This window comes from Chlorocebus sabaeus, chromosome 8 (assembly GCF_047675955.1).
Source record: "Chlorocebus sabaeus isolate Y175 chromosome 8, mChlSab1.0.hap1, whole genome shotgun sequence".
NCBI classification, from domain to species: Eukaryota; Metazoa; Chordata; class Mammalia; order Primates; family Cercopithecidae; genus Chlorocebus; species Chlorocebus sabaeus.
This window is the reverse complement of record NC_132911.1, coordinates 28,115,251-28,142,210: the sequence shown is the minus strand read 5'-3', so window position 1 is coordinate 28,142,210 and position 26,960 is coordinate 28,115,251. Positions and strand designations below refer to the sequence as shown.

Genomic DNA, 26,960 nt, shown 5'->3' with positions numbered 1-26,960 from the left:
AGCAGACTTCAAATCACATTTGCTTATACTCAATAAATGGTGAGAAAACAAGGACTAACTGAAGAAAAATAATTATTGTAAAGAGGGACTTACATAAGTAATATGATGAAGAAGATGAAGGCAAAGAACATAAAAATTAAAACTAATAGAATTGCAATGAAAAAAGATAAAAGAGAGCTAATCAGAGTTGACAGCAGAATTAGAACAATTGTGTGATGTGAAGAGCACTGGCCTGAGCAATGTGACATCGGTCCAATCACTTTTTATAAAATAAGAGGCTTGAACTTAATGACTTCAAGGCTGTCTTCAATTCTAGATGACTGATCATGAGTCAGAAAATTATCTGCCCTTGTTGAACTTACACTCTAGAGCAGGGTAAGGGTGCAGTGCTATCAATGTATAGGAACTAAAGAAATCTTACAATTTCAGGTAGCAATAAGAACAAAAACACAAGGTAGGGGATAACGTGTGTGGGTGTGGTGTGGTGGTGGATGGGCAAGCTATTTTATTTATTTTTTGAGACCCAGTCTCACTCTGTTGTGCCCAGGATGGAGTGCAATGGCAGGATCTTGGCTCACTGCAACCTCTGCCTCCTGGGTTCAAGCGATTCTCCTGCGCCAGCCTCCCAAGTAGCTGGGAATTACAGGCATGCACCACCATGCCCAGCTAATTTTTGCATTTTTAGTAGAGATGGGGTTTCACCATTTTGGCCAGGCTGGTCTCGAACTCCCTGCCTCAGGTGATCCACCTCGGCCTCCCAAAGTGCTAGGATTAAGGCGTGAGCCGCAGCACCTGGCCAGCAAGCAATTTTAGATCAAAGTGGTCAGTAAAGGCTTCTTCAAGGACATGACATTTAAGTAGGGATTTAGGCAGAAGAAACGGCAATAACAATAATCCTGACAGAACAAGTCTGTTGTCTCTGAAGAATAACAACAAGGCCAGCAAGGCTAAAAGTGAGCATGGATGGAAGAGATGTGGTAGGAGATGAAGTCAAAGAAGGAGGTAGGGGTCAAGTCATATATGGCACTGCAGGGAATAGTATTAAAAAAAAAAAAAAAAAAAAAAAAGGATTTTATTCTAAGAGTAATAGGAAGCCCTGAAGGGTTTTGTACAAACCGGCGACATGATCTCACTTATGTTTTTTAAAACTCGCTCTGACTACTGTGTTGAAAACAAACAAAAGTAGAAGCATGAAGATGAATAGGAAGGCCACTGTGAATTACTGAATGGCTTGGACTAAGGTAGAGGTGGAGGTACAGAAAAGCTGAAGGACTGGATCTGAGATATGTGAGAAAGACAGGGTGCATAGACAGCTCCAAATTTGTGTCTGAACGACGAGTGGATGATGATACCATTTACTGAATGGAGCAGAACTGGGAATGGGATGCAGGAAGCAGATTTGAGAAAAATTCAGAGCTGTGTTTTAGACATACTAAGTTTGAAATGCTTTATAGACTTTCAAAAGGAAGTGTCATGTAAATAGATATTCTGGAACACAGAAACAAGGTTGGGCTGTATAGTCTAAAACATGGGACTGGATAAGATTACACAGAAAAAAGGATAAGGGAAAGAAAACAGAGATCCTAGGAGAGACACCCTATCTTCCAACTTCTATTCTTTAGCACCTTAAACTGAATTGTCTGTGTAAATTAGAAATATTGTTCACATAACATAAATGCTTGCATAAGAGGGAAGGAGGGCTAAAAACAAAATCAGTAATAGCAATAACCAAAACCTCCAATTAGGCAAGAAGATTTGGAAAACAGCAAGGATGTAACACAGAACATTTTGCATTACAGAGTTCTGGTTAAAGCCAAAATTCCAGAAAAGACAAGTCAGCACCTGCCCATGGCAGGGATACAGTAAGAAAGCAACTCACTGCACCCCAGCCTGGGCGACAGAGTGAGACTCCGCCTCAAAAAAAAAAAAAAAAAAAAAAAAAAAAAAAAGAAAGCAACTCAAACACCACCTGTTTTTTGAACATGCCACAGGCAGAGTGTTGGAGCCAGAGGGCCAAGACACTACGGAAGAACAGCCAAGCTACTGCTATAAACGAGTGTCCCCTTATAAATGAAGAACCAAGAGGAGGGAGAATACATTATTATCTACTTACAAATCACACAGAGACACAAAAATAGTGGGGTAGTTAGTATGTAAAACAGGCCATATACTAGCTAGAAAGGCAAAGCTCACTAAAGAAAAGTATTTAAATAAAGGAAATGGGATACAGTGTTTAGTTTTTATTTTTAAAAAGCCCTGTAATAAACCGAATTTTATTTATTTATTTATTTATTGAAAGGGGCTCACTCTGTCACCCAGGCTGGAGTGCAATGGTGCAATTCTCAGCTCACTGCAACCTCCACCTCCTGGGTTCAAACAATTCTCCTGTCTCAGCCTCCTGAGTAGCTGGGACTACATGCACTCGCCACCACGCCCAGCTAATTTTTCTATTTTTAGTAGACACGAGGTTTCACTATGTTGGCCAGACTGGTCTCAAACTCCTGACCTCAAATAACCCGTCTTGGCCTCCCAAAGTGCTGGGATTACAAGTGTGAGCCACCACACTTGGCTATGGAATTTTTAAAGAAAAAACTCACAAAACATCTCAGTTCCTTGCATAATTAAAATGGACAAATAAGAAAACTTTCTTTTTAAGTGTTCCTGAAAACGCTATATTCCTACTGATGTTGTATCACCTTTGCAATTGGAAAAAACTTACCTGATGTATCCCAGCACTTTGGGAGGCTGAGGCAGGTGGATCACCTGAGGTCAGGAGTTCAAGGCCAACCTGACCAATATGGTGAAACCCTGTCTCTAAAAACACAAAAATTAGCCTGGTGTGGCGGTGGGTGCCTGTAATCCCAGATACTCGGAAGGCTGAGGCATGAGAATAGCTTGAACCTGGGAGGCGGAAGTTGCAGTGAGCCGAGATCGTGCCATTGCACTCCAGCCTGGGTGACAGAGCGAGACTCCATCTCAAAAAAAAAAAAAAAAAAAAAAAAAAATCCCCAAAACTTACCTGATGTATTTCTTTGATCTACCTGGAGAATACCTGGCAAAAAAGGGAGACATCAACATCTACTTACTGTAAGCCCTGGGTCTTGATGACTGTCCCTGTTCTACAACAGCCTGGCTAGCTATAAATAGCCTACATTCACTGTCTTCTGAATCACAGATCTCCACTAACAGTGCTCCGATTTAATCTACAGAATTGCAATAACTCTTTTCAACCATCATATACAAACCATTTACCTGCGTTTTGATTTTTCTATTTAGATACATAATCCACAAAGACTTCGAGGCTTAAATTATTTTTAATTAAATAGAAAAAAAACTACTCATGCTAAGGGTGAAATACCCTGCAAAAAAAGAAAAACACTTAAAGTATTTTATTATTATTATTATTATTGTGGCAGCCTAAATTCAATACTTGTCTTTGAGACCTTAGTTTTGAATCAGGTTGGCAGAATCCTTGGCTTCTTTCCCTATCAAGAGGAATCTATACTTTACTAATAGAAGTACATATTGCATTGGGCTTGCTTTTATTTTTTTAAATAAATTCATTACAAAATATTGACTTATATCAAGCCTATGGTCACCTAAAGCCCGCATAAAAATGAGCTATTCATCAGGTTCATACAGAGTCTGTCATACAACTGGTAAGTGACAACAGTTCCTGAATGGAGGTCTTCTGATTCCTGCTTCTGTGTACTTTTTAACTACACTACACTGCTTAGCAACCTTTACTGTTATTATGCTTTGAAAAGTCACTTACTCGCCCTATCAAATATAAAGGCTTATTATGTGATAGCAATTAAGACAATGTAGCACAGGGACAGAAAAATAGACCCTTGAATAGAACAGCAAAACACATTTCACATATGGGAACTTGATATATGACTAAGGCAGTATTATAGATCAGTGGAGAAAAGATGAACTAGTCAATAAATGTGCACGCAACCTAGATTCCTTACACACGCAGCTCACGACAGGGTTCGTGCTATGAGAATCTAATGCTGCTGCTTACCTGTCAGGAGGCTCAGGCAGTAAGGCAAGCGATGGGGAGTAAATACAGATGAAGCTTTGCTGGCTCACCCACCACTCACTTCCTGCTGTGTGGACCTATACTAGTTTGTCGCCTGGGGGTAGGAGATCCCTGATATAGGGTATAACTATCATATTCCTGAAGACATTTTTATTTTTACTAGGGTTCTCCGTTTTTTTTTTTTTTAAGAGATGAGACAGTAAGAACTAAAAACTAACTGTTCTTTAGTCACAGAATTATCTGATTTCCATGTTTATTTTCTCTTACTAGGCTATGAACTGTAGGGCAGAGGCTGTATTTTACTCACAGTTGCTTCTCCAGCAACTATCAATATGCCAAAATAGTACATATATAATAAATGGTTTTGCACTAATGAATGAATTTTGCAAAAGGGGAAAAACAAGTTGTGGTTTAAGGGAGAACAGTTTCTAGATTCATTTAATATTAGACCTAAGAAAAAAACCCTACAGATTATTCAATCCAATCCCTTAAAATTTTAGAGATGAAGAAAGTTTAAACTTAGTGACTAGCCTACAGACACAAAACTAAAGATCTAGCCAGAACTACATGATGTCTCTCCAAATACTCAAACTTGTGTTTTTTGCATAGGAAGAGGTGTAAAGTGATGTTAAGTCTATAGACTTTGGAATCAGCTCACATCCCAACTCTGTAACTTACTGTATGACTTGGGATAAACTGTATAAATATATGAGACTCAGTTTTCTCATTTGTAAAACTGAGTACAATATAACTTACTGGGCTAATGTGAGGATTAAATGAGATGACGTGTATAAATTGTTGAGCACAGGACATGACACACAGCATATAACTTAAAAAAACTAGAAGAAACTATGATTATTAAACTATGTTGCTTCTAACTCTACTATTCTCATAAAATACTAAAATTATTTCCTTAAATTGGTATGGTAATGTCTTCAAAGATTACTGGAAATACGTCTTATTCACATGTGTTTATTATAGTGATATGTTAGAATTCATTTTTATTTATTTACTATAGTGATAGCAGTACTAGATTATATTGAATTTTTTTTTTTTTTGGAGACAGTTTCACTCTTGTCGCCCAGGCTGGAGTGCAGCACGTGATCTAGGCTCACTGAAACCTCTGCCTCCCGAGTTCAAGCAATTCTCCTGCCTCAGCCTCCTGGGTAGCTGGGATTACAGGCGCCCCCCAACTACAACCGGCTAATTTTTGTATTTTTAGTAGAGACCAGGTTTCACCATATTAGTCAGGCTGGTCTCGAACTCCTGACCTCAGGTGATCTGCCTGCCTTGGCCTCCCAAAGTGCTGGGATCACAGGCATGAGCCACCAAGCCCAGCATATATTAAATATTTTTAATACTATTATGCAGTAGAGTAAAAGGATGATCCTCAAAAGTAGTAATGAGAATGCAACAATGACAATTTATATGGGACAGAAAAATGTCATAGGTCACCAACCACTGTTACAAAAGAATGATCAAAGATGACATAGAATAATACCTGCTATAGATGAGGGGTCAACAAACTACAGCCTGAAGACCAAATCTGTTGCAGTGCCTGTTTCCACAAATAAAACTTTATTGGAATACTTCCTTCCATTTGCTGACTTACTGTCTATGGCTGCTTTTGTACCATAGCAGCAAAGCTGAGTAGTTGTACCATAGCCACAAAGCTGAGTAGCTGCAACAAAAAGCAATGGCCAGCAATGTCTAAAATATTTATTATCTGATCTTTTACAGACAGTTTGCCATGCCCTACTGTAGATAATGGCAAGTACATTGAATTTTTTCCTAAAAATGTGTAAGCTATTTGCATACCAGGTATTTCTGCAGTTAAGACTTAAACTGAACACACAGGTTATTCTGTTTAACAGAGGCCAGAATAACTTGTATATTTTATCATATTTATCCAAAAGTGTCATTTGACAGCATTTTACAACCAGTACATAACAGTATTAATGGTTTCTATAAATTTCTATAACAGTCTATGTTTCCTTCTTATCCTATTCTGTAATATTTTCTGGCAAAACAAGAGATATAGAATATTTTTTCAGGGAATTCTCATTCTTTTCCTCTATTACAGAAACTAAATAATTTTGAGGTTTGGCCCTAGGAAGTCATAGGTAGGCAGGATATTTACCAATTTAAAGATTAGTAGTAAAAAAAAAAAAAAAAAAAAAAAAAAAAAGTTAGTAGTACTACATATTTACAAAAAAGATTTACTCATTGTCTAATGTTGGAAGCGTAAAACATACCCATTTCCCTCATGGTCCTTTCATAAACAATTCTGATTCCTTTTGGAACTGCCTGGTAAAGGGAAAGACTCATCAGAAAATGAAGCTAAAATCACAACAAATTAGATTTAATGTTATTCTGCTATTTTTGTACTTTTCTGAATCAAGACTAGATAAAACAGATGGGATGCCTTGTGTGCTCAGAAGAATAGAAATAGTATTTTTTGTTTGTTTTCTATAAAAATAATTTTGCTTTGAGACCAGGTCTCCCTCTGTCACCCAGGCTGGAGTGCAGTGACACGATCTCGGCTCCCTGCAACCTCTGCCCCCTGGGTTCAAGCAATTCTTCTGCCTCAGGCTCCTCAGTAGCTGGGATTATAGGTGCGTCGCCACCACAGCCCAGCTACCTTTTGTATTTTTAGTAGAGATAGCGTTTCACCATATTGGTCAAACTGGTATGGAATTCCCAACCTCTCAGGTGATCCACCCTCCTCAGCCTCCCAAAGTGCTGGGATTATAGGCATGAGCCACTGTGCCTGGGCTATAAAAATAATTTTTAAAGAATTCTATAAATCGTTATAATGTGAATTTGACAGTCTTGGTTAAGCTGCCTGTATAACACATTTCTGTTGCTGAAATAAAAGTTCTAGTGCCAAAATTCCTTGGGACACACTGCATTAAATTAGATGGATGAAAGAGATGAAAGAAATGAAGGAAGGGGCATTTTAGGAAAGGAAGGAAACATGTGCTTTTCAAAATCGATGTTTAAAAGAAAAAAATTACTCTAGTGCAGAGTATAGGATAATCCTTTTCAAAGCCTCAAGAATTATGTACTTGTAGTAACAGGAGTTAATACTGAAATTTTACTTCGTGCAAAGCACTCTGGTAAGAGGTTTAAATTTCTCATTTAATCTTCATTGCCACCCATGAGGTACATATTACTGTATTTAGCATACTATTTCCTGCATTTTATATGAAGGAACGGTAGCAACAAGTCATAAACCCAGCCTGTCTGATTTTAAAGCCCACATTTTTAATGAATATCATGCTAAATTCAAATTCTTTTCTAGAAATATCAAGAATCTTTGAGAACTGTAACTCTTTCATAGGATACTTTGAAATTCTTAGAAGGCATTAAACAGAGGAAATTATTATTAGACCAAAACAACCCAAATATCTGTAAAATTACTGATCTGTTATTTTTAAATACACAATATAAAAAAAGTATTCTAGAAATAAACCAGCTTTTAAATTGTGAAATACTACTCTGACTACTCAGACTATATTTCATAATTAATTCATAATTTAGGCATTCTATACTACTTTTCAAGTATTATTTAGTATTATTTAATAAACATTAAAAATGAGTCTTCTTGCTAAAAATGGTATGTATAGTATTTCAAAATCTAGGTAGTGACATCAAAAACAAAGAGAGGCTGAACGACGGTCATAGCCAAGAGGCGGCCAAGGAGACATGACTACTAAATGTCATCTCCTGGGCGGGATCTTAGAACAGAAATGGGACGTTAGATAAAAACTAAAGAAATCCGAACTAAAGTATGGACTTCAGTTAATAATAATGTATCCCTATTGGTTAGCCAATTGCAACAGATGTACCACAGTGATATAAGATGTTAATAACAGGGAAAGCTGGTACAAGGCATATGGCAACTCACTGTATTATCTTCACAATTTTTCTGTCAATCTAAAACTGTGCTAAAACCTAGAATTTTATTTAGAAAACAGATAAAACAAGCCAGTGAAACTGTTTTCAGCCACAGCACTCATTTTAAAATACTTTACACCCAGCCAATTTTTCTTTACATTATGAATTTACATTCACGCGATTTGCACTAAACCCAATTGGTATTTTGAAAAAACATGATAAACAACTCACGAACTGATTTTTTCAGATATTTGAAAGTTTCTGTAATATGAGAGATAACTGTAAAGCAATCTTACTGGTTTTTAAGCAAATATATTCAAATATTTTCTCTAAGTCACCTGAGGAGACTGCTCCATCATTGCTTAAAACATTTAAAAAACTTACTAGGAATTATCATCAGCACCTACTAAGTGTTCTATAAGGCACACTCAATAACAGCAGATCTTTATTCAAGTATGTGGGGTATTACTTCAATATAAAAATTTCACATCACTGGTGCTCAATTCAGAAGTCTGTATAAGATTCCTCTAAAAATAAATTCTGAACAAAAACAAAATATTAATATCCTAATATCTGAATATTTAAAAAATCAAAGTAGGGCAAATTATTATATAATTCCATTTATATGAGATATCTAGAATTAAATTCATGGAGACAAAGTAGAATGGTAGTTGACAGGGGATGTGGGGAAGAAGAATGGGGAGTTATTGTTTAATGGGTACAGAGTCTCACTGACTGATTGGCTGTTTTTTATTGAGATAGGGTCTTGCTCTGTCACCTAGGCTGGAGTGCAGTGGTGCAATCACAGCTCTCTGAAGCCTTGACCTCTTGGGCGCAAACTATTCTCCTGCCTCAGCCTCCCGAGTAGCTAGGACTACAGGAGCATGCCAACATGCCTGGCTAATTTTTATATTTTTTGTAGAAACGGGGTCTTAACCGTGTTGCTAAGTCTTCTCAGTTTGAAAAGATGAAAAAGGTACTGGAAATGGATGGTGGTGATGGTTGCACAATGTGAATTTACTTAATGTCACAGAACTGTACACTTAAAAATGATTAAAATGAGAACGTATACATAACGTGTGTGTGTGTGTATAAAACTACAATTAAAAAAACAGGTGGCTGGTCCTCTAGTTTATCTGTAGGCTACAGTTCAGATGGGCTATAGTTTGCTGATCCTTAAGCTAATGTAACTGTGTAAGCCACATTACTTCTTTCTGCTTTAAATGCTTTTGAATGGCAGGAATGAAGCCATGCTGTCTATTTGAAAGGGTTGTTGGGGATATCAGTAACCACAGATTTTACCCACAATGATGTCTATACAAATAAGAGTTCATATTTATAGTGCTTTATTTTTTTTGAACAGGCCAGGTTTAACTCAACATCTACTTACGCAAGCAAGATTGGAAAGCACAAGAATCACAAAGGAATTCATGGGACTCACATATAGAATAAAACTTTAGCCACACCAGCACTATCTTCAAGAACAGTCTCTGAATTATTATGCTAAAGAGAAAGGAAATCCTAGAAAAAAATACTTATTGGAGGGAATTTTTAAAATGTATTCAAGTGTTATTAACCCATGAGATGTTAGGGTAAAAAACATCCCTTTCCATCAGCTTTGTGAAGGGACATTTCTGTGAAGAACAAAAAGCCAGAGAGAGATTCCCAAACTTCAATAAATAAAAGTTCTCAAAAAAAAAAAAAAAAAAAAAAAAAAAAATCATGAAGTTGCTTAGAGCTAAGTTCAGGAGACAGAATGAGTGTGAATGACCAAACTGGTTAATAATGGTCTTTTGGTTAAATTTAAAATAACTATTAAATGTATTTTTAAAATTAGAAAATAAGAACAATAAATGAGTTAAGCTTTCAATTCAAGAACCTAGAAAAACAAAGTAATTCTAAAGAAAGCAGTAGGAATGAAATAAGACCAGAAATAATTGAATTAAAAAGATAATCTTTGGTGGGCGCAGTGGCTCAGGCCTGTTATCCCAGTGCTTTGAGAGGCCAACGAGGGAGGATCCCTGAGGCCAGGAGTTTGAGACCTGCCTGGGCAGCATAACAAGACCCCATCTCTACCAAAAACAAATAAAAAGAAATAATCCTTTAACAAGATTGATCATGGGGGGAAAAAAGAACATATATATTAGGAACAAAAACTAAAATGGTAAAAACATTTTAAAAATGAACAAATTTATGCCAATGTATTTGAAAAGTTAGATGAAATAATGTTCCAGAAAAATATAAATGAAAAAAAATGCCTCAAGAAGAAATAAAAGACCTGAATAAAACCATTAGTATTGAAGAGATTAAATGGTTAACTTACAAAAGCCTACTTTCTTAACCAACTTCTTTCCTTTCACTTCAAAGACATGAGGACAGTTTTACAGGAGGATGAGCAAATCCTTTCCAAGAGTAGGCAGCTCTTACATGAAATATAAAACTTGGAAAGCAAGCGAGACAAATTGGTCCCTACTTGCAAACAACATGATTTCTGGAAAGAATATCTAAGAGAAGCCATACACAATCGGAACTAATAGGGGTTCAACAAAGATGTCTGATATAAAACCAATACACAAAATCAATCAGGCCAGGTACAGTAGCTCACACCTATAATCCCAGTCTTTAGAAAGCCAAGGTGGAAGGATCACTTGAGACCAGCCTGGGCAACACAGGGAGACCCCATCTCTACAAAAAATTTAAAAAATTAGCCAAGTATGGTAGCACACGCCTGTAGCCCCACTTACTAAGGGGGATGAAACAGGAGGATCACTGGAGCCTGGGAGTTCATGGTTACAGAGAGCTATGACTGTGCCACTGCACTCCAACCTAGGCAACAGAGTAAAACTTTGTCACAATAAATAAAAAAATTTTTAAATGGCATGCCTGTACACCAATTTAATGAAAATGTAAATAAACAAGATATTAAAACTCAGTATTGCAAAAACAGCAATGTTCCCCAGATTCATTTATAAATCGAAAACAATTTCAATGAAAATCCTGACAGTGTTTTCATGGAAAATTGATTTTAAAACTCATACCGAAGAGCAAAGTACCAAGAATAGCTAAAATAGTTTTGAAGAAGAAGAACAAGGTAAGGAAGACGTGGAGTTGACACATGGTTATACAAATGAGAGAGCCTAAAAATCAAACTTGTGCATGACAGAGGTTGCATTACAATTGAAATAGATGAACTATTTGATCTATGATGCAGAAAGCATATGTCTTATCCATATGGAAAAATAAAATTATGTTCCTTATGATATTCACAAAAATAAATTTTATGGGATTAGAGATATGACTCAAAAAAGCAAACTGTAGAAACTGCTAGAAAAAATACAGCAGGCCCTTTTAATGACTTTAGTGGCAGGGAAGGATTATCTTAAAACACAAAAGACAAAGCACAAATAAAGTGAAAAGACAAGCCACAAAGCAGAAAATATCTGTAATGCAAATGACTGGCAAAGAATACCAAGAATATTTAAACAGTAAAAAGCAAACAATCTAACAGAGCAATGGACAAAGATAAAAAATAGGTAAATCACAGAGAAACCCCAAATGGCCGATAAAAATACGAAAACACATTCAACCTTACTTATAAGAAAAAGGTAAATTACTACAGAATTAAGATATTATTTCAAAGGTTGGCAAAAATTTAAAAGCCTGAGAGTGCCAAAATGGGCACAAAGGGGAAACTCATACTCTGGTGTTAGTATAAATTAAAATAACCACTTGAGTTGAACATGCTTATAGCCTACAATGCAAAACTTCCAATAGAAACTCTTGTTCATATTTGTATGAAATCTTTCTTCATTTCTTGTAAGAAATGAAGGTGTTATAAGAATATTCACTGAAAAATGGCTTATAACAAAAAATTAGAAACGACTATAAAATTCATCAATAAATGAGTGAATAAATTATAGTATATTTATACAGTAGCACACTCCACTGCAGTTAAAACAAATTATCAGTACACATACCAACATATATATTCTCAAAAACATAAAATTGAGTTTAAAAATGAGCTACAGAATGATCTCACTTATATGCATTTTAGAAACTTGCATCAACAGCAAATTTCATGGATACATAAACACTCAGCAACAGTATAAAAATATTCAGGAGAATGAAAAACACCATATTTATGAGAAGGGTTCCTCTAGGGAGGGAGACAGAAGAGGAATGGGAATATGGAAAGGAACAGAGGAGGTATTAACTGTATCTTTAATATTAGATACATAGGTACACAGACAGATATAGATACAAATGCCACAATTTCAAGATTTCACGGTAGTTGGGTTGTGAGTACATGGATATTTATTTTCTATATCTCTATATATTTGAAATACGTTATAAATTTCCTTTATATTAGTAAAAGGAAACATTTTAAAAACTAGAGTTGTAGTATTAACATAAATGCAACTCAAAAACAAAATATTGAGTTAAAGAATTTAGTCAAACATGGGTGAAACAAACATTTTTTATAACTACATATGTATTGGTAATTGTATCGGCTTTTATGGGAATGAACAATTCCAAATTCACGATGATGGTTGTCTCTGGGGAGCGAATAAGAGGAACAGGATGAGGGAAGGGTACACAGGAAGTTTCAGCTAAATTTATGACTTCTTTTAAAAGTCTGAAACAAATATTGCATTTGCTAAAGCTTACTACTGGATGGCTTTTAAAAAACATATTTATATGTAAATAATGGTAGCAACAACAATAACAGACAATTACAAGAAAGAATAGAGCCAACATTTTGAGCACCTATTATGTAGTAGCCACACTTCTCCCATCCAAGGACTAACCAGGCCCGACCCTGCTTAGCTTCCGAGATCAGAAGATATCGAGAGCATTCAGAGTGAAGTGGCCCTAGACTAGTAGCCACACTTCTAAGTATTTACATGCATAATCCTAAAAACAACCCTAGGAGGTAGATTCTATTACTATCCTCATAGTATGAAGAACTGAAGCAGAGAGAGGTGAAGTTCATCCAAGGTTATAAAGTTAATTAATGAAAGTAAGAAAAGAAGCTAGGACTCCTACTCCAGCTTACATTTTAATACCTTTGTTGTTATTATCATTTGTTATTCATTTCTGTATGATGGAAATATTTCTTAGAAAACACTATTAATCCCGTCCCCAACACACACACATATATATTTCAGTGTAGCTCAAACTGTTTCTAAAGATGCTAAAAGAATTCTAGGTATGTCATGAAAAGAGCAGCATCCCAACTACTCTACTGATTTACATGTTTGAGGTTTGGTATTTTTTAAGACCATTATTTCATGGTCAAACATTATTTCTTCAATAGCCCTAAAATAATAATTTACAATCTTAGAAACTGACATGGGGAAGCATAAAATATAATTCAACATCTCTCTCTCAGAAGGAAAACTGGATTATTTACCTTTAGGTCTGAAAACTCGTATTAGGAGTTTTTAGTAAGCAGTTCTGGCAAGAAATTGAATGAAATTTCAATTATTCATTTTTTCCTAGTCTCTAAGTTATGAGTTGGTTTATTTTTAAAAAATCAGTACCTAATATTATACAATGTTAAATATCATTTGTATAGGACTATTTATACCAAAATAAAAGGGAAATTGGCATTCTCAGTGATTAAAAATGTATCAGCATTTATTATGTGCTAACCCCACACTCTCTGTAGCAGTAACCATTTCTTAAATGTACATTTCTGTTACCATGTCTTAAAAATGTCTTCTCTTCTCAAGCTATATACCCACATTCTCATTACTATTATCTACAGAATGTCTTCAAAACACAAAAAAAGAAATTCTTCCTTTCAAAGAATTCACTGTATAGTAGTAGGGGAAACAGACTAGTAAACAAAAGTTATCTGTAATACATAAGTACTTCAATAAAGGTATTTAAAAGTATTAGAGTAACAAAGGTTGGAGGAGATGAAAAGGTGGCTGGTGCACTTTTATAATAGGAAATCTGGAAAATGACGAACAGGAGACACCACATTAGAGTACTCTTTTAAGAAAACTTGTTTTAAAAGAAACAAGAGAGGCTGGCATGGTGGCTCACGCCTGTAATACCAGCATCTGGGGAGGTCCAGGAGGGAGGATCACTTGAGGCCAGGAGTTCGAGACTAGCCTGGGCAACGTAGTGAAACCCCATCTCTTAAAAAAATGAAATAAAAAATGAGCTGGGCATGGTGGTGCACACCTGCAGTCCTAGCTAATCGGGAGGCTGAGGCAGGAGGATTGCTTGAGCTCCTGGAGTTTGAAGCTGCAGTGAGCTGTGATCACGCCACTGCATTCTATTAAGACCCTGTCTCTAAATAATAATCGTAAATATATAAAAGAAGATAGGGTAATAGTACGAACACAGATTCTAGAAGTACTAAAGACGGGAGAGAGAAATACTTAGCATTAACTCCTCTGATATATTTTCCTTGACTACATTTATCTAAGACTAAATCCCAGCTGTTCATTTACTACCCATGAGCAAGTCATTTAACATTTCAAAGCTTCAAATATGATGCTAGATGTTCAACAACTCTAAATTACAGAGGCAATCTGAATAAATGATCTCTAAAGTTCTTTCTAGATTTGAAATTCCATAATTCTAAGACTACCAGAGGCTCTGAACTCTAAACTCAAAAAGAAATCACAAAATATTCAGTATGTAAAGAAGAAAAATCAAGATCATTAAGAGTTTTTATACTTGCATCTTATTTTTGCAAAACTGCTATTAATAAAACAATTTCTAACCTGAACATCAGTAAAATTCCCATAAAAAGACAGCACATTTTTATAAATGTTGGTAAAGTGCTTCTCCCCCACAATACTGCACACTTCTGGAAAAAAAAAATCACCAATAGAAGTACACTGCTTAAAAGCCCATAGCGTAGACTTGTAAGTCATCTTTTAAAATGAAGATGTCTATCAAATATGTGTATTACATATTTACTACAACGTATTTATCTCACCCTTAAAATGTTAACGTACAAGTTGAAGATTCATGACATTTCAAAAAACAGCTGATATTAACTCTTTATAGTAATATGCTTTTGTTTTATTATCACACATTCTGAAATTTGTAACAAGGTTTCCCTTACCTGATATGGACACGGAATGTGATATTCTCTGCAGCGTTCTTGTATCCACGTTGTTTCCCAGATGCCACGGTAAGCTTGCTCATAAAAGTAGCATCCAATTACAACCAAGAGTGGTACGAGATAAAGAATGCTGAAAACACCAATCCGGATCATAAACTTCACTAATTTATCTTGGTTCTCCTTTTCTAATGGAATCTCAATTCGAACTCTGTTTAGGGATATAATGCCAGCTAAGAGGAGAGAAACCCCAACTACCACATACAGGCAGAGGGGAGCAAGAACAAAATATCTCAATGCATCAACATCGTAGAGGCCAACAAAACACACGCCACTAATATTATCACCTTCAATTTTATTCATCGCTAAAAGGATGATAGTTAGAGTTCCAGGGATGCCCCATGCACTGGCGTGAAACAGCAATGCTTTCTTCTCAATAGCTTCACTACCCCACTTTGGCACAGCTGCTAAAAACCATGTGATGGTAAGAATTACCCACCATACACTGCCAGCCATAGTAAAAAAATAGAGTACCATAAAAAGCATGGTACAGGCTTTATTATGAGATCCTTGTGTCACTGTGGAAGCCTTATATTGTGCAGGGATGGACGCATTGCAGGCTACTCGATCCTCAAGCAAAAATCCAATGAAGAAAATTAAGGATACCATCATGTAGCAGACTGCATAAAATATAATAGGCCTTTCAGGATAACGGAATCTTGTGACATCAATCAAAAAAGTTAAAAAAGTAAACAATGTGGCAGAGAGGCAAATGATTGAAATCAATCCTATGAAATAGCGAGCAAATGATAGTTCTTCTCTCCTGAAGTACATATTTGGACAAGGAGGTGAACAATCACGCACGTGCAGAAAAGAATAACCCAGATCAGGATCAATTTTTAACTCTCGGGGACACCAAAAACCATAGTCTCTCTGCACTGCCACTGGGGCTCCTTCAGTGGGTTCTCCAGCTAAATTCAGATCCACAAGTCGAGGATACGGCTCATCACAATCTGGGAATCTAAAAAACAAAACAACATGAGAACTATTTTTACTTATGGGGAAATCTACCACGATCTAACAATTTGGATTTCCAAATCTGGCACTCACAACCTTATTTATTCCTGAAGAGCAAATGTAATACATAGAAATAAAGTAAATGGTGATATCTTGTTTGTGGTCCATACAACCAGATTTTTGACAGTTGAGCAAAAAATACTAGTTGTATGTCCTGAGAAAGTATGATAGCCTCGAGACAAAGAAAACAAGGTTGTGTTGCAGATATTTATGCAACTAAGGAGACCATTGTCATGAACTCCCTTCATCTTTAATTTTTTTGCCAATAACTGTTTCTAAGACTTTAGACTCCCAGTAACTGTTTGCTGTTTTATATGCATCAAATAGTTTCTAAGAAACTATCATTAAGTTTGCCAAACACATATATAACCTTATACTGTAGATGATTAATATCTTCAAATTTTTTAGATTTTCTAATACAAACCATTTTCTTCACAGATAATTATAAAGCCAATGACAGAATGTATTGCATTCAAGTATTTATTGGAACACTGCAATATGCCAGGAGTTAAAAAGATAAAAATACAGATCTCTATCCTTGAATCTAGGAGATACATACTTATAAACACAACATACACAAAATACAGCAGTGTGACACTCTGCTAGCAATTAAAATCTATATAAGGTACAAAAATGATAACGATAAAGACAAATTAATTACATAAGTGGTAGGAATTATGAAAGACTTCACAGAGTAAATTCCCCAATACAGGATTTTAAATCAATATTAGCAGTAAGCCAATCAGCATTCTAGTAAGCAAATATAAACATAGGCATAGGTGTCTGAACAGGGTGTGTTTGTTACTGCTGGAACATAAAGTGTGCATGACTTGTGGCAGGAGATGAGACTGGAGAGGTAAGCATGTTGCAGAAATGTGTGTGTGTGTGTGTGTGTGTGTAAACATTAACAAAATTTAAAACCATGTAAACACTACAATTTTCCCATGTTACCCGATACTGATATATCTATGGAAATTATTTGTATATCTAACTGCCAACCCAACATATACACTTAGATATATAATAGGCACCTCAATCTTCAACCCTTCTGAAAGCAAATTCTTGACTTCTACTCCACAGGTTTCCCCATATCAATAAGCAGTTATTCTATACTTCTAGCTGCTCAGGCCAAAAACCTTGGGGTTATCCTTGATGTCCCTTATCTTTCATATACACATCACAATCTACCAGCATTTCCTGTGATTCTACTTAGTGATACATCAGGAAACTGACCTCTTCTCATTTCCTCCCCTCTGGTGCCCAGTCTGAGCCATCAATACTTCTTCCCTGGACTTCTAGAGGGGCCTCCAATTGATCTCCATTTCCACAGAGCAGCCAAAGTAATCCTTTAAAGATATGCTACTCCTGTGTCCGTGATCCTCTCTTCTGCTTAAAACCCTCTAATGGCTTCTCATCTCAGAGTCAAATCCAAATTCCCTACCACAGCTACACAGACTCTCAGCCCCAGTACTTTTCTGATCTTATTTCCTTCCATTCTCCCTCACTCACTTGGCTCCAACCATTTTGGTCTCCTGTCGTTGAGTTTAGGAAGCATGGTTCCACTTCAGAGTCTCTGTACTTGCTGCTCTGTTTCCCCTCTGCCTAGCCTGCTCTGCCCCCAGATATCATCATTTGTTTTCTCACTTCATTCAAGTCCCTGGTCCAAAGCCTCCTTATCAAAAAGGACTTCTCCAAGCACTCTATAGAAAACAGAATCCCTCTGCTCTCCTATATTGTATCCCTATCACCTACCGCATTTGTTCTTATTAGCATTCATTTTCCTGTGACATTGTCTACAATTTTATTTACCTCCACCACTAGAATTTTCACTCCATAAGAACAGGATCTCTGTTTTCCTCACTGCTCATTTTTGGCATCTAGAATAGTGCCTAGCACACCAAAGACATTCAACTGACATCTGTCGAACTAAAGAATGTTGGTTGAGTGAATATATTCATATAACCCAAACCCAAGTAATCAGAAAGGTAACCAGGAGCAGTGTAAAAGATAGACTTGAGTGGGGCAAAAATGGGGGCAGGGACACCAGATGTGCCAAAATGAAAGCCAAATAAGGCAGTGAGAATGAGATGGATATGAAATTAGTTAGCTAAAAGCAACAGAATGCATAACTTGAATGTGGGAGTTAAGATCAATGAAGTAGGAACAGAAGATACTTCAAGGGAATAAAAAAGTAAGCCAAGAAGTAAAATCAATTTTACATATGCCAAAATTGAGGTTGCTGAGACAAACTGAGGCCAGGATTTCCAATGGCTACTGGATATATGTTAGGATTTTCAACAGCTGCTGGATATATGCAGGTTTTGAGCTTTGCAGGGAGAGGCTACAGATTCAGGTTTAGGAATTATCAGTATATAAATAAGAGTTAAAATAGGTGAGATGAGATTATCCAGCGAGGGCTGTAGAGAATAGGAACCAAACTCTGGGAAGCACCATTATTCAAGGGGCAGAAAAAAGAGGAGGATCCAGGAAGGAAACTGAGAAGGAACAGTCTGAGACATAACAGATCACAATAGTTCTCTTACACGATGGACTGAATCATTTTCAGGAGAGGACAGGCTGAGGTTGAAGGAAATAAAGGTGAGATACAAGTTTAAGTGATACAGATTTGGCACGAGTGCTAAGGAAAACAAACAAATTTTTCTGACCAAGACAAGTGGTTACAAATAGAAAATACAACTGCTGTAATTTCAGAATCATTAAATATATAGCATAATCAATTTGTAAAAAATTAATCAGTCTATTTGGAGGTCTAAATAAGTACAGTAAGAGGAATGAGATGAAACTGCTATCAAACATGTTATTTCAAGTGATAGACCACAACATTTAAGCTAAATAAAGAAACAAATGAGACCAGAAAGGGTCTATTTAGGATAAAAAGATAAAAATTCTGGGGTTGTCCATGAATTATTAGAATAGGTGCTGTCTTCATCCATTTTGTGCTGCTATGACAGAATACCTAAGACTGGGTAATTTATAAAAACCAGGGATTTATTTCTTACAGTTCTAGAGGCTAGGAAGTCCAAGTCAAGGGGGCCTGCATCTGGGAAAGAGGTGCATCCTTGGTGTACCAACCCATGGCAAAAGGGCAAGAGAGCATGGGGGTCCAGGGAGGAAAAGAGGCCAAACTCATCCTTTTATCAGGAACCCACTCTCGCAATAACTAATGCCCTCCTGAGATAATGGCATTAATCTATTCATGAGGGTGGAGTCCTCATGATCTCTTAAAGATCTCACCTCTCAGCACTGTTGCACTGAGAATTAAGTTTCCAACACATGAACTTTGGGGGACATGAATATTCATGAAACAAACCCCACTGCAGTGGCACTCAGAGGCAGAGCCTGGCCAAGTGCAGTGGCTCAGTTTATAATCCCAGCACTTTAGGAGGCCAAGGCGGGAGGACTGCTTAAGGCCAGGAGTTTGTGACCTCCCTGGGCAACAAAACAAGACCTCATCTCTACAATTTTTTTTTTTTTTAATTAGCTGGACATGGTGGCATGCACACGTAATCCCAGCTACTTGGGAGGCTGAGGCAAGAGGATGATTGAGCCCAGGAGTTTGAGGCTGTAGTGAGCTAAGACTGTGCCCCTGCACTCCAGCCTGGGCAACAGAGCGAGACCCTATCTCCAAAAAAGAAAAACGAAGTGAGGTCTTTGGGACAATTAAGGGATTAATGTCCTTATAAAAGAGGCTGCAGAGTGAGCTTGCCCCTCTTGCTCTCCTGCCACATGGGGATACAGTGTTCCTATACACTGAAGGATGCAGCAACAAGGTGCCATGTTGGAAGCAGAAAGCAGCCCTCACTAGAAACACAACCTGCCTGTGCCTCTGCCTGAGAAATAAATTTTTATTATTTATAATTTGCCCAGTCTGTGGTATTTTGTTATAGCTGCACAAATGAACCAAGGTAACCAGTATAGTAGGTACAAAAGTATGAGAGCTATGGAAGAAAAAAAGGTTACTATGAAAGTTCCCTTTGAGGCTGGGCGCGGTGGCTCATGCCTGTAATCTCAGCACTTTGGGAGGCCAAGGCAGGCAGACCACCTAAAGTCAGGAGTTCAAGACCAGCCTGGCCAACACGGTGAAAACCCGTCTCTACCAAAAATGCAAAAATTGGCTGGGCATGGTGGCGGGTGCCTGTAAGCCCAGTTCGTCGGGAGACTGAGGTAGGAGAATTGCTCGAACCCAGCAGGCGGAGGTTGCAGTGAGCCGAGATTGCGCCACTGCACTCCAGCCTGGGTGACAGAGCGGACTCCATCTCAAAAAAAAAGAAAAAAGAAAGTTCCCTTTTTCAGAATTTAAGATTTCAAATTTAGGCAATCCCAGGATATGAGGACATAAAACAGGTTTAATCCTATCAAAACAAATTTAAAAAATAAAGATTATGAGATTTCTATGCTTATATATAAGCTATTAAAATAAAAAGACACCTAAACAATAGGCGTTAAATACAAGAAGCATAAAACAAGAGTTCCTACCCAGGCAATTCATAATTGTTTTATTTACAGACTTCTAAAAGAGAAACTAGCAACATTTTCAGGTGTCTGGAGAGAGAAGAGATGAATGGTTAGATGGGACTAAATAAAAGGGCAGGTAAAATAGGTGGGAAATAGACAAATATGAGAAAGCAGAACATCAATGAATTGACTACAAGAAGCTAATACAGTAGTCCCCATTTAACATCGTAGATTCTTTTAAACTGTGACTTCAAGCAAGACACCATACAGTAGGTCCTTAAAAATCACTGTTTTTTTTCCAACGTCATTTTGTTATAACGTTTATAAGAAAACAAATTGGTATCCACGAGGCTAAGGCAGGAGAATGGCTTGAACCCGGGAGGTGAGGTTGCAGTGAACCAAGATCATGCCACTGCACTCCAGAGCTTGGGAGACAGAGTGAGATTCCAGCTCAAAAAAAAAAAAAAAAAGAGAAGAGAAAAGAAAACAAATTGGTTTCATTAAATGTCATTCTGCTTAAAGTCACATATTCTGAGAACCTATCAACAACGTTAAGTGAGGACTTACTGTACAGCATTTATTATTTCTTAAGTTTCTCCATCTGTCAAGTAAGTAACAAAATCTGCTTTACTTGCCTCCAAGGGCTATTGCCAGACAACAAACAAAATTATTTTTAAATATGAAGGAGAAAAGAAGGTTGCTTATAATAACAAAAACCTGGAAACAACCTAAATGACCATCAGTAGAAAGCTAAATAACTGTAGGATATTAATACAATTGGCCACTACACGGCAATTAAAAGGAATGTACCAGACCTACAAGTTACAGGTACAAAAACACAGATAGATACATACAAAAATGTTGTGTTGTTTATGGATATGCATATATGTAGTAAGAGTATATAAGCAAACATGGGAATGATTTTAAAACAAATTCAACATAAAGATTATCTCACTCCTGGGGGGTAAGAAGATAATAAGCTCAAGATGGATAATAAGGAAAAACCTTCAATTCAACCTGTATTGTTTTATTTCTTAAAAAAAATCTGAAGCCAATATTACAAACTGTTAAGATTGGGCAAAGCTAGATAATAATAGATATATAAGTATTCACCTTAATCTTTATCCTTGAAATATTTCAGAATACAAATAGGTAAAACATTGTTATATAATAAATACAGTATATTATTACTAATAACAATGCTCACTCAAATGAAACTTTAAGAATGTCTAATAAATCCTCAAAACTTTAAGACATGCTTATTATAGTCTATATACTGGATGTAATTTGAAAAGTATTTGACATTTTCTGGATTTGGTATGTTAATACTTGACAGAAAAAAAGAACTGAGAGAACTATCCTACAAGTCTATAGTTAAATCATAAAGGTATTTAAGCTCCTGCAATGATGAGGTAATAAATGGTTTTCTTCTCTGTATAATTTTTCACAAATAGCACTATTTTCATAATCAGAAAAAAAATGTTTTAAAGGGGGAAAAATCAACTGTCTTGATTATGTAATTCTTAAGTCTTTCAAAAACTTCTTCACAGAAATGTTTTCTTTTTCATTTAGTGCTTCCAAATTTCTAAGCAAATAAACAATTCTGAGGCCATAAAACTGCTATTCAAAATTAATGACTAATATGTACACTTCAAAAAAAGTTTTTTAAAACAGATGGAAAAGAAGACAAGTAATTTCAAACATATTGCAACATAAGAAATGATCCATGAAAATCTACAATTTTCGCACCTACTGCATTCCATATCTTCAGGCCAAGGAACACCAAACATCTCCATGAGCTTCGAACACTCACTGTAAGCCCGCTGACACAGCCTACGACAGGGAAGTGTGACACGTCCATATTCCATACAAATAGGAGCATAGAGTGCACAAAGAAAAGGCCGGAAATCCCGAGAACAATCCAGATTCACCATAGGGTGGAATGGCTAGGGAAAAGTGAAAATTGAATAATTAGTTAAAGAGCTGTATACAAGTTAAAGCTTTCTATAATATTGCAACATTCTCTTTATCATTAAAAGAAAATTCTGAGGGTTATTAAAATTTTCTGAAGGGGAGCTTTTGGTTTTTTAAATAAAACTGTCCTAGCCCTACCCTTGAAGATTCTGATTTAGTGAAATGTGAGGTGTATCCCAGAATCTGTATTTTAGGTGATATTAATGAAGAAGCAAGGTTGAGAACCACTGACAATATCCATTTTACAAAGAATAAATACACAAAAGACATGCACCAAATGTTCAAAAGTGTGACTAGATCGGTGATGGGATTACAAGAAATTTTAGTTTTCTTCCTTTAAGTATTTCTTTTTCCTTTTTTTTTTTTTTTGAGATGGAGTCTCGCTCTGTTGTCCAGGCTGGAGTGCAGTCGCATGATCTCGGCTCACTGCAACCTCCACGTCCCACGTTCAAGCAATTCTCCTGCCTCAGCCTCCCGGGTAGCTGCGATTATAGGCATGCACCACCACGCCCAGATAATTTTTGCATTTTCAGTAGAGACAAGGTTTCCCCATGTTGGCCAGGCTGCTCTCAAACTCCCCACCTCAAGTGATCTGCCCACCCTGGTCTCCCAAAGTGCTGGGATTACAGGTGTGAGTCACCACACTCCGCCTCCTTTAAGTATTTCAATTTCTAAATTCTCTTCAATTAACAATAGTCAACAGGAGAGAGAGGACAAGTAATAGGAGAAAAAATGGGAGAAGGAGAGGAAGGTAAGTAGCAACATAGTAGCAATTTAAGCATTGAGGGTAGGGAAAGGGCTCTCACTTTGGGCTCAAATTTTCTTGATCTTTTTTTTTTTTTTTTTTTTTTAAAGACAGGGTCTCGCTCTGTCACCCAGGCTAGAGTGCAGTGGCAGGATCTCAGCTAACTGCAACCTCTACCTCTTAGGCTCAAGCAATCCACCCACCTCAGCCTCCTGAGTAGCTGTGACTACAGGCACGCACCACCACACAGGTTAAATTTTGTATTTTTTGTAAAGACAGGGTCTCACCATGTTGCCTAGGCTGGTCTTAAACTCTTGGGCTTAAGCAATCTGTCCACCTCAGCCTTCCAAAGTGCTGGGATTACAGCACCATGCCTTTTTTACATTTTAAACAGAGTTCTTTATACTGTGAAATCACATGATGTAAACAAAGCTAATGCTGTAAGTTAATATTAAGGAAAAAAAAACAGTAGCCCCAAACATAAAACCCAGTAAAATAATCATTTCAACCACAGGAATAGAAAAAATATCCCAAGGATGTGCATCTGTGCTTTTGACTATGGAATATTTTTTGCACTTATTTATATAAAAGTTTGAGTCATTGCTGATTTTGAAGTTGTTAGAGATATTCTTACCACCAGGCCTTTCTAATGTGGACGAATCAATTTGTTTCTGCACTGATGTATATTATTTTCCAGAGCCTCCTATACATAATACAATTAGAAAATCAAGAGTCACTTAAAGAAACTGATGTCAGAGTACTATAAAATGAATATAATAACTGATATATAACAAACTATGACTTTCACTTCTAAGAAAGAGTACTCTGTATTACACCAATGTTTCCATCAAGAACAACTTACAAAGAGAAAAAAAGTTTTAAGTTATCTATTTAAAGCCACTGGAGAACTGCTAAAGAACTTCAGATGGAATAAATTCAAAGAGCAGGAAAGCACAAACAGGTAGCCTGATATGTACAGCCACTTTTCGAAGCAGGTATTTGTTGAACTGGGCATAAGACAAGAGGCTAGGAATCAAGCTTGGCCTAGGCTGTGCTGGAGAACCTGAGAAACTAGCAGAGCTGTAGGTGGTCTTTTCAGGCTATAGAGACAAAATTGGAAATGAAAGAAGTAAGATCTAAGTGAGAAGAAGTGGGAAGGATTGAGCCTAACACAGAGTCAGTTTTCCCTATGTGTATCTGAAAATTCTAAAGCTACACAGGGAAGGAAGCTAAGAAGCTAAGCAGAAAGAGAACAGAGTGGAGATTCTGGCAGTCTTATCAGTCTAAAGAGACATGAATTACAGTTCAACCTCCACACAGCATCTCAACATACCAAACTTTCTGCTGAGAAGTCCTGAATGACTACACCCTAGTAGCAGAGACAAATCAGAGGGAGAGACCTACCAACACTGCAATGCAGCCTCTAACTCAGCTCAGTTCCTGACTGAATTAAAGTGATCTGCTGTCTGGATACAACAGCTCACAGCTGTAATCTCAGTACTTTGAGAGACCAAGGCAGGAGGATCACCTGAGCTCAAGAATTTGAGACCAGCCTGGGCAAAACAGCAAGACTATCTCTACTTTAAAAAAAAAGAAAAAGAAAAAAAAAAAGCTAGGCATGGCGGCATATGCCTGTAGTCCCAGCTACTTGGGAGGCAGAGGCAGGAGGATCACTTGAGCCCAGGTGTTCAAGGCTGCAGTAAGCTATGATCGAAGCTGCAGTGAGTTATGATCACATCACCACATTCAGCTTGGGAGACAGAGTGAGACCCTGTCTCTAAAATAAATAAATAAATAAAACAAATAAATAAAAGTAAAGTGCTAATTGCATTTATCTGCTAAGCAGAAAAGAGGATTAATCTTTTCTATAGTAATATAACCTATCTGGAATCTCACTAATATTTTATAACGTCTAGCACCTAGTAAAAAATTACTGGGCATCTCAAGAGACAGGGTCTGAGAACCTGAAAACCAAAAAAAAAAAAAAAAGTGGTGATCCAGCTCTTAGAGTTAACAGACAAGAATGCATATAACTATGACTATCGTTTTTATCTTCAATAAAAGATAAAAAATTCATAGAAAGTGAGAATTATAATAAAATTAAAATTCTATAATTGAAATTATATTACTGAAATTAAGAACTTATTAGAGATATCAAAAGATAAGACTCGCAGAACAGAAAACAAGGCAAAAGAAAATATTCAAACAGAAAGAAGGTCACAGACCAAAAAATACAGAAAAGAGGGTAAGAAACATGTAAAACACACAAAAAAGATCTAACACATGTAAATGCAATCTCAAAAGGACAGATCAGCAAGAACGGGGCAGAGGCAAAACCTACAAAGATGATGGCTAAGGATTTTCCAAAACTGATTAAAGACAATCACCTACAGATTTGAGAAGTTCCCCAAACCGCAAGGATAAATACAAGAAAACCTCAGCTAGGCATATCTTATTTAAACAGTTGAAAACCAAAGAAAAATATGTTAAGGGCGGTCAGTGGAAAAAGGACATTACCTTCAAGGAAGTGACAGTAACTTTCAGAGTTGACTTCAGAAAACCAGAAAACAATGGAATGGCTTATTTAAAAAGCTGAGAGAAAATAACTGCAAACCTATAATCTCTAGCCAGTAAAAATATTATTTACAAATGAAGATAAATACACTTTTAGATAGACAAAAAAGGAAAAAATAGCCATCAGCAAACTGCACTAAAAGAAATGCTTGAAAGTTCTTTAGACAGAACGGAAATGATCTAAGATGAAAATTAAAAATGAATTAAGAGCAACAAAAGGGATGACTGTGGAAAAATATAAATGAATACTCTGTGCCAACAAAAATAATATCATCTTTAAATACATACAAAATACACGTAAAATTAACATGCATTATAGTAAAGTGGAAACGGTGAAGGGTCGGAAGAGCACTAATGGGGGAAAGGTTGAAGTAATTATTTCTATCAGAATATTATAAGTCAAAAGTACCTATCATAATTTTTAGGGTAAACAATAAAAGAACGCACAACTAACAAAGCAACAGAGAGGGAAACAAACAATAAAAAGAAGAAGGCAAGATAAGAGAGAAAAAAAGGATGCAAAATAGTTTGAACAAATTAAAATCAAATAGTAAGACTGTAGATATAAACCCAAGTAGATCAATGAAAATTTTAAAAACCACCAACAGAAAAGAAAATTATAAAAAATTATTCCATTTAAAAGAGTATCAAAAAGAATAAATACTTAGGAATAAATTTATCCAATATCACGTAAGACAGAAAATTATAAAATATTGTTGACAGAAACTGAAGACCTAAATAAACAGAAAGACATCCTGTGTTCATGGTTTGGAAGACAACGTTGTTCAGATGGCAATACTCCCAAAAAAGACCTACAGATTCAGTGTAATCCCTTCAAAAATCCCAATGGCCTTCTGTTGTTGCAGAAATGGAAAAGCTGGTCCTAAAATTCATATGGAATTACAAGAGACTCTGAATAGCCAAAACAATCTTGAAAAAGAACCAACTGGTGTACTCATATTTTCCAATTTAAAAACGTATCACAAAGCTATTATAGGAATCAAAAGTGTGTACTAGATAAGGACAGACATATAGTTTAATGGGACAGAATTAGGAGTCCAGAATTAAACCGTCACATGTGT

General features: G+C 36.4%; 1 protein-coding gene across 4 annotated transcripts in view; it reads right to left on the bottom strand.

The window, feature by feature from the left end:
* The window catches only part of FZD3 (frizzled class receptor 3), an 84,004-nt gene that overhangs the window by 32,081 nt on the left and 24,963 nt on the right, over positions 1–26,960 (bottom strand). For all 4 annotated transcript variants that reach the window (XM_073018020.1, XM_007962051.3, XM_007962049.3 and 1 more), the window contains 2 exons: positions 22,335–22,531; positions 15,036–16,053 (listed from right to left, as the gene is read on the bottom strand). In XM_073018020.1, the coding sequence (XP_072874121.1) occupies positions 15,036–16,053; positions 22,335–22,531 (1,215 nt within the window). The remainder of the gene's footprint in view (positions 1–15,035; positions 16,054–22,334; positions 22,532–26,960) is intronic.